General features: G+C 43.8%; 1 protein-coding gene and 1 long non-coding RNA gene across 2 annotated transcripts in view; both read left to right on the forward strand.

Moving 5' to 3' along the window:
* The first annotated feature begins 294 nt into the window (after nucleotides 1-294).
* The window catches only part of LOC119469593, a 20,176-nt gene continuing 11,361 nt past the window's right edge, over nucleotides 295-9,109 (forward strand). Inside the window, exons 1-2 of the long non-coding RNA XR_005198428.1 lie at nucleotides 295-945; nucleotides 7,165-7,169. This is a non-coding gene — a long non-coding RNA (uncharacterized LOC119469593). The remainder of the gene's footprint in view (nucleotides 946-7,164; nucleotides 7,170-9,109) is intronic.
* LOC108296606 (40S ribosomal protein S27-like) lies at nucleotides 7,188-7,563 on the forward strand. The gene has a single exon (XM_017519091.2). It carries the CDS (start codon nucleotides 7,254-7,256, stop codon nucleotides 7,506-7,508), a length of 255 nt encoding a protein of 84 aa, XP_017374580.1. The 5' UTR covers nucleotides 7,188-7,253; the 3' UTR covers nucleotides 7,509-7,563.

The raw sequence follows: 9,109 nt of genomic DNA on the forward strand, positions 1-9,109 counted from the left end.
TCGGCCTCCCAAAGTGCTGGGATTATAGGTGTGAGCCACCGCGCCTGGCCTGTTTTTTTTGTTTTTTGTTTTTGAGACGGAGTGTTGCTCTGTTGGAGTCTTGCTCTGTTGCCAGGCTGGAGTGCAGTGGCACAATCTCGGCTCACTGCAACCTCCACCACTTGGGTTCAAGCGAATCTTCCGCCTCAGGCTCCCGAGTAGCTGGGACCACAGGCGCATACCACTACGCCTGCCTAATTTTTGTATTTTTAGTAGAGACAGGGTTTCACCATGTTGGCCAGGATGGTTTCGATCTCTTGACCTCATGATCTGCCCACCTTGGCCTCCCAGAGTGCTGGGATTACAGGTGTGAGCCACCATGACCAGCCCATTTTAGGTTTTATGAATATAGCCATGAGCAAAACAAACCAAAAATCTGTCCTCACAGGATTTAAATTCTATTGTAAGGAGACAGACAAGTATAAAAATAAACACTTTTGTGTGTTGGAAAGTGATAAATGCAATGGAGAAAAATAAGACAGGACAAGAGGTATAGGTAGTGCAAGTGTTAGATTGTTAGACTGCACCCTGCCGCCAGTGGAAGGCCTGGGGTCCCTAGCAGGAGGTGGGAAGTTAATGGGAAGTGGTAGAAGGGGTACCTGCGGAGTGCTCACTCTGAGTTTCTTCCTCCGATTTTTTTCAGGCAGCACATGGTCTCCTACAGCGTTCATTGTCAATGACGGGGATGTCCCCGATGGGCTGAACCTTGGGTCGGTGGTGAGCGATGTTGAGACAGGAGTGGTATTTCTTTTCTACACCCTTTGTGCCCACAAGGCTGGCTGCCAGGTGGCCTCTACCATGTTGGTATGGAGCAAGGATGATGGTGTTTCCTGGAGCACACCCCGGAATCTCTCCCTGGATATTGGCACTGAAGTGTTTGCCCCTGGACCCGGCTCTGGTATTCAGGTCTCTGTCCTAGGAGATAGGTGGAGGGGGCTGAACTCCTTTCCAAGGGGAAGATCCTCTGAAGTTATATTTTCTGGCTTGGGTGAGATTCCTTGAAAGAGCATCCTGGGAGGAACACGCTATCAGGGGAGGAGGGAACTTTGCCATTGGCTTACCATTTGGCATTGTCAAAAGGACTTTGCTAGTCCATGCAATACCCTCACGCAAAGTAGAAAAAGGCACTGCCACTTTGGACAAACACAAGCCTGCGCTGGGGTGCACAGTTTGGCGAGTGAGCACAGGTTGAGTTTAAGCTTTCATGTACCCTGTGGCGGGGCCCCCAGTGCACATGTCTAGCTATACACCCTCGGAGAGCTTCTTTTTTTCTTTTTTTTTTTTTTTTNAAAGAAAAAAAAAAGATGTAGGTTCTACATATCTATACCCCCAAAAAACTGGGGTATCCCCTTACAATCCAGGACATGCTCTTATGTAACTACAGCACAATTTTCCAAAACAAGAATGAATGTTATTAATTAGCATGCATCTGCTGTCCTACAGTCATATACAAATTAATCAACTGTCCCAGTGATGCTCTTTAATAGGAATTTGAAGGAATTATTTGAAACATCTCATCTTTTAAAAAGAAGTTTACAAAAAGTTTATAAAGACAAGAATGAGACCGGGCATGGTGGCTCACTCCTATAATCCCAGCACTCTGGCAGCCTGAGGTGGAAGAATCACTGGAGCTCAGAATTTGGAGACCAGCCTGGGCAACATGCTGAAACCCCATCTCTGCAAAAAAATGGCAAAAATCTGCTGGGCATGGTGGAGCCTGCCTATAGTCCCAGCTACTCGGGAGGCTGAGGCAGGAGCATCACCTGAGCCCAGTAGATCCAGACTGCAGTGAGCTACAATTGTGCCACTGCACTCCAGCCTCAGTGACACAGCAAAAGCCTGCCTCCAATAAAACAAAAAGATGATGCATATTAGAGTGGGAAAAAAAGATTCTTCAAATACTCCCCAATAAGACGTTGACAATGTGCAGGAAAAGGTGTACAAAAAGAAAACAACAAGGTGGCTGGGCATTGCGGCTCACACCTGTAATCCCAGCACTTTGCGACGCTGATGCGGGTTGGTTACCTGAGGTCAGGAGTTCAAGACAAGCCTGCCCAACATGGCAAAACCCTGTCTCTACTAAAAATACAAAAATTAGCCAGGCATGGTGGTGCTCGCCTGTAATCCCGGCTACCTGGGAGATTGAGACAGAAGAAGCACTTAAACCGAGGAGGCAGAGGTTGTAGTGAGCTGAGATTGTGCCGCCGCACTCCAGCCTGGGAGACAGAGTGAGACTCCGCCTCAAATAGAAAAGAAAGAAGACCAGAAGGAGGCATACTAAAATGGTGACAGTGGTTGCCTCTGGGAGTTTCCTTACTACTGATCTGCAAATGTGTTTTTTTAACCCACGTTTCCTATGGTGACATAGTATTATTTTTCTAAGGAGCAGAGAATGGGAGGGGAACAATGTTAATAGTAACTATACCTAATATTTAAGAAACCCAAATCTGTCAGATTGAACATGATACTGAGTAAGAAATAAAAATTTTTTTAAATAACCCAAATCTGAAGCTAAAGCATGAGCAGTCCAGTGTATGGCTATCCCAGGCCAAGCCTTCTGCAGAGATTTAAGCTGCTCATGGCTCATGTGTTTATCACATTCAAGGTGATGGACTTGCAGGACAGAGTTGGTATCTCTGAGACCACGTGGCCAGCACAGGCAGATTCAAGACAACTCTACAGAAGAGCAAAGGAGAGAGAAGTCGAGGCATGGGCTCAGCATGTTCATTCATTCATTCATTCCCTACTACCTCCCTGAGGTCTTGGGGGCCCAGCCTTAACCTGTGATCCACGAGAAGGTGATCTTGGACAGGAGGGAGGCACTGGACTCTGGGCAAGGATTCTAGTGGAAAGAAAGAACGGGTTAGCGAGGAAGAGGGAAAGGAACAATTCCACTTTTCATCCAGGCCAGAGCTTAGCAGGGAGTCATAGCTGCCCACTCTTCCTTCAAGAGGACCAGCGTCCACTCCATACCATTCTGCATCCCAAAAGGATTCTCTCCTAAGCCCCAGGAAAGAAACTCACAGCAGCTTCTCCCGTTTCACTCAGCAGAGTGTCTACCACGCGCAACCACAATACAACACGCTATCGACCTGCCTTATCTTCTATCCCCGCAGCAACCCTCGGAGCTGGTGTTACCATCATTCCCATTTTACTCATTCATTCAACAAATATTTTCTGAGCACCTACTATGTGCTAGGCACTCTACCAGGTACTACAGGGTTACCTCAGATCCCCATGACAACCTCATAAGCTGGTATTACCATTGTCCCCATTTTCCTCATTGAGCCACTGAATATTTATTGACCACCTACTATGAGCTAGACAAGCTACCAAGAACTTATATACTTGCATTATTTTATATCCTCACGGAATGCTATAAACATGGTATTACTATTATTTTCATTCATTCATTCATCCAACAGATATTTCCTGAGCACCATCCATGTGCCAAGCACCCTACATACAAAGCTAAAATAACAGAAATGGCCCCTGCCTGGATGGAGCTTGTGGTCCACTGCAGTAATCATCAGTGATGCCTGCCAAGATTCTCTACTGTTAATAGCAAGCTCTAAGTGCTTTACACAAATTGCCCTATGTAATCTTCATCCCCACCTAACAAGGTAGGTCAGAGTATTATATCATCCTTGTTTTGCAGTTAAAAGAAACTGGGGACCAGAGATGAAATGATTTGTTCAAGGTCCCACAGCTAAAAGTGGCGAAGACAGGATGTGAGCCCTGAAGAGTCAGGCTCCAGAGAGACATGCATCAAGTGATCACATGAACAAATGCAAAACTGCGACTTCTGGGCCGTGATATGTGTCCTGAAGGTAGAAAAATATTACCAATGAGACAAAGTCCACACATGGGGGCTGATCTGACATACTGAGGTCAGAGAAGGCTCCCCCAAAAAAGACAGTCAAGCTGGCACCTGAAAGATGAGTAGAGCAGAACTAAGTAACAAAGAAAGGCAAGGCATTCCCAGCAGACAGCAGTGTGTGCAAAGGCCCGGTGGTAGGAGGAAGCATGGCAGACTCCAGGAACCAAGAGGGGGCCCGAGCAGTCTACACTGAAGGTTGTGCACAGTCTACACTGCAGGCTACATATTTTGGTATTCATTCTAAGGGCAAGGGAAAGTACTGAGAAACTCTAAGCAAGCTACCAAAGAGCTTATGTCCCAGAGGCACGAAGATGAGCCCCAGCTCAACATACAGGCAAGGAAAGGGACCGACACAGAGTCCTAGGGTGACAGACCACGCCTGGCTTTCAACACAGATGCATTCGGGTCAAAATTCTGAAACACAAGCTTTAAGCAGGAGAGGAAGAAAAGTCACCATGTAGCAATGAGAGCTTTAGCCAAGGACTCCACTCAAAGTCCCAGCCTTGTGCAGAGATAAGGCATTTCCAGAGCCCGATAAGGCGGCATACTCTCCTCAAGTGGTTTTCCATTCAAGGCGGGGCGTGCTTTTTAAAAGATACTGTAACCTGGCGGAGTGTGGTGGTTCACGCCTGTAATCCCAAGCACTTTGGGAGGCCAAGGCAGGCGGATCACTTGAGGTCAGGAGTTGGAGACCAGCCTGGCCAACATGGCAAAACCCTGTTTCTACTAAAAATACAAAAATTAGCTGAGAATGGTGGCTCACAACTGTAGTGCCAGCTACTCAGGAGGCTGAGGCAAGAGAATTACTTGAACCCAGGAGGCAGAGGTTGCAGTGAGCTGAGATCCCACCACTGCACTCCACACTGAGGACTCTGTCTGTATCTGGGCCCTTTCCCCACCAGGGATTCTGATTAAGCTGGTGTGGGGTGTGACTGGGGCACTGAAACTTTGTTTTTGTTTTACACGTTTCACATTCTTCTTGGAAAAGTGGCTGGGCAGGAAATACGCAAGATAAGCCAAGAACACTGTGTCACACTGGACAGCAAAGAAACTAAGCATAAACAGTATTGTTACAAGGCCCAAGAGCCAAGCAGAAGTGGCACTGCAGGCTAAAAAAGGGACAATCTGAGCTCGGACAAGGAGAGTAAGTGCAACGGGCTGAAACGTGCCATGTATGTTTGGTTTTGTTTTGTTTTGTTTTGAGACTGAGTCTTGCTCTGTCTCCCAGGCTGGAGTGCAGTGGCGTGATCCTGGCTCACTGCAACCTCCGTCTCCTGTGTTCAAGTGCTCCTCCCACCTCAGACTCCCAAGTAGCTGGGATTACAAGCATGAGCCAAGACACTGGGCTAATTTTTGTATTTTTAGTAGCGACAGGGTTTCCACTGTTGCTAACCAGGCTGGTCTTGAACTCCTGACCTCAAGTGATCCACCCTCCTCGGCCTCCCAAAGCGCTGGGATTACAGAAATGAGCCACCGCGCCGTGCCAAAACCTTCCATTTTTACTTAAGGTTTTAATGATTAATTTCACATTATAATGTGAAAGTAATTAGTCCCTAGCAATCTTATCCCAAAAACTGGGGCTGATTATAAAGCACTACTTTGCTCAGTCCCATTTTCCTTCAAATCACCTATTTTGAGTACATACACTAGCTTCATTTTCCACCCCTGTATAGGGGCGGTAAATACTACTAGGAAAAAACCCACAATTAGCACCAGTACAAATTCAAGGTTGCCAACCTGAGCGTAAGCATTGCTTTATAATTTTTACCCATCCCAGGTTACAGTCTGCTATTACCCCAAATGAAATCTCAAATGTCCTCCATGCTGCATAAAACCCACGCTGGCCCCTCAGTGGAAAACATCAACCATGAATTATCGATCTCTTCTCCTTTACCTTCAGACCACTGATCTCTTGCACCGACTGTGCTTATTACCATGTATGTCTAGCATTAGACTGGACTCCTAGAGAAGAGGAACTCACATTCATTTCGTGGTCCCGAGGGCCAAACTCCAAAGTGCAATTAAGGAAAGAAATACCTCCAATTCTTTAGAGTTCTGAATTCGTGTTCCTCTCAAAAATGGCAGTGTGTATTCAAGCTCTGCTTATTTTCCTGATTCAGTTCTCCACCTTTGGGGGTCTTACAAAATAGGCCAGGAAGTCAAAAATGTCTAGAGATTACTCCCACATGGTAATCTTTGCAAATAAAACTCTTAGACCTAACCTTACATTAATAAAAATTTCATGGTACTTTTTTTTTTTTCTTTTGAGACAGGGTCTTGCTCTATCACCCAGGCTGGAGTGCGATTACAGCTCACTGCAACCTCATTCTCCTGAGCTCAAGCAATCCTCCCCACCTCAGCCTCCAAGCACAAGCCGGCATGTGTGGCTAATTTTTTTGTAGAGATGGAGTTTCACCATGTTGTTCAGCCTGGTCTCAAACCTCAGGACTCACAGGATGCTCCTGTCTCAGCCTCCCAAAGTGCTGGGATGATGGGCGTGAGCCGCTGTGTGCAGCCCTAATACCACATTTTTTTTTTTTTTTTTGAGACGGAGTTTCGCTCTTGTTACCCAGGCTGGAGTGCAATGGCGCGATCTCGGCTCACCGCAACCTCCGCCTCCTGGGTTCAGGCAATTCTCCTGCCTCAGCCTCCTGAGTAGCTGGGATTACAGGCACGCGCCACCATGCCCAGCCAATTTTTTGTAGTTTTTAGTAGAGACGGGGTTTCACTGTGTTGACCAGGATGGTCTCGATCTCTTGACCTAGTGATCCACCCACCTCGGCCTCCCAAAGTGCTGGGATTACAGGCATGAGCCACCGCGCCTGGCCATACCACATTTTAATTGTGTGTTGAGGTGGCTGGATTGAAGGAAGAAATGGGTACTCCATTTTCTTTCATTTCCCAGTCCTAACGGGTTTTAAACACACTAATATTAAAGTTTAAATGCCCTAGAGCTGAAAAAGAGATTTAAAAACTTGACAGTCTCACAGTATCTGGTATAAATTGAAGAAAAATAATAAAATGCAAGGTTTGAGTGAATTTTGCATCTTTAAAAATGAAATCAGAATAATCTGAGAAAAGATTTCAGAGATAAAAAGCATGGTTTGCCAAACTTAAAACAGCAATAGAAGTAATAAGTAGCAGATGAAATATTACCAAACAAAAATTAGTAACATAAAAAAATCAGTAAATGAATTATCCCACAACTTGAATCAAAAGGACAAAATAGATTAACAAGACGAAAGAAAAAGTGTTACAAATATACAGATCAACCTTACCAATACTGTGTATAGAAAGAAAACAGGCCCGGCGGTGACAACCTACCCCCGAGAACATGCCTCTCGCAAAGGATCTTCTTCATCCCTCTCCAGAAGAGGAGAAGAGGAAACACAAGAAGAAACGCCTGGTGCAGTGCCCCAATTCCTACTTCATGGATGTGAAATGCTCAGGATGCTATAAAATCACCACGGTCTTTAGCCATGCACAAATGGTAGTTTTGTGTGTTAGCTGCTCCACTGTCCTCTGCCAGCCTACAGGAGGAAAAGCAAGGATTATAGAAGGATGTTCTTTCAGGAGGAAGCAGCACTAAAAGCACTCTGAATCAAGATGAGTGGGAAACCATCTCAATAAACACATTTTGGATAGATTAAAAAAAAAAAGAAAGAAAGAAAGAAAACAGTATTTTTTTTTTGACAAATGGTTATGTGTGACACTGGGCCATGTGCATTTTTCCACATACATTTTAGAACCTGCTGTGATGTTCCACAAGAGTACCTGTTAGGATTTTGATTGGAATTGTGTTGAATCGGTTTGGAATAATGGACATTTTTTTTGTTTTGTTTTTAGTTACACCTGCTGTAATGGGAATTTGAAATCTTTATACCATTGAATCTTCTGATTCATTAACATGATTTCTCCATGTGTTTTGATCTTTAATTTTTTTCTCAATATTGTTATATAATTTTCTGTATAAAGGTTTTGTACATTTTCCAAACAGAATTTTTGAAGGAAAAAATTCTACTTAGAAATAAACTGGCCAGTCACAGTGGCTCATGCCTGTAATCCCAGCACTTTGGGAGGGAGGCCAAGGTGGGAGGATCACTTGAGCCCGGGAGTTTGAGACCAGCTTGGGCAATACAGTGGGACCCTATCTCTACAAAGAAGAAGTAAGATAAGCTTAATTCACAAGAATTAACAAGAAAATGAAAGATACTTCTAAAAAATATTACAGAACTTTACTGCTCATAAAAGAATTGAATAAATACTAAAAGATATTTTGTTCTTGAACAGGATAGCTCTCACATTGATAAGATGTCAGTATCCCCCTAAGTTGCTGTATTTTATATTTTTAGAACGACACTTTTTTGTTGTTGTTGTTGTTGTTTACCTTTTATGATTTCTAAAGTTAAGGTATGCCTTAAAACTGATGACATCTTCCAGGTACTTCTGGCCATGTGGTAATTATGAGGATAGGTTAGGAGCATCTTAACCAATTTATTTTACATAACTTTCCTTTCATTATAAGCACAAGTCAAATGATAATGAAAGGAAAGCTGATATGAAAACAGAAGCATTTAAGTCTAAAGAAGCTCTTTCAATTGGCATAAAACAACTGTGCATCTTCTTAAATTTAGTGAAATAGGCCAGGCACAGTGGCTCATGCCTATAACTCAGCACTTTGGGAGGCTGAGGTGGGAGGATTACTTGAGGCCAGGAGTTGGAGACAAGCCTGGACAATATAGTGAGATGCCATCTCTGGGGGAGAAAAAAAAAATTATACACACACACACACACACACACACACTCACACACACACAGAAAGAGAGAGAGAGAGAGTAAAAAATATGTATATATATATACACACACACATATGATTTGTGAATTTAAAGTAATCTTAATATCTCAATAGGCTTTTAAAACTTGATTCTTACATGAAAGAATAAAAATGAAAATTTTCACAAAAATTATGAAACTGTTCATGAAGGTTCATAGTGCTGTCAAATATTAAAGTGTATGTTGAAGCCAAACCAATTTGAGCATCAGATCACTGGCACAGAGTTGAGAGCACTAAAGAAGCCTCATTTATAGGAATGTTTTGTGTGGTCAACAGTGGTATATGATGAAAATAGTGAATTCTTTAGTAAATAGTGTTGGATGAACTGAGTAGCCATTTGGGAAAAAAGAGAACTA

Source organism: Cebus imitator, unplaced genomic scaffold, assembly GCF_001604975.1.
Source record: "Cebus imitator isolate Cc_AM_T3 unplaced genomic scaffold, Cebus_imitator-1.0 Scaffold726, whole genome shotgun sequence".
Lineage (NCBI taxonomy): Eukaryota > Metazoa > Chordata > Mammalia > Primates > Cebidae > Cebus > Cebus imitator.

Bases quoted from the DNA above. Each gene is read 5' to 3' on its own strand.
- LOC108296606 (XM_017519091.2), top strand. From the start codon at position 7,254: ATGCCTCTCGCAAAGGATCTTCTTCATCCCTCTCCAGAAGAGGAGAAG.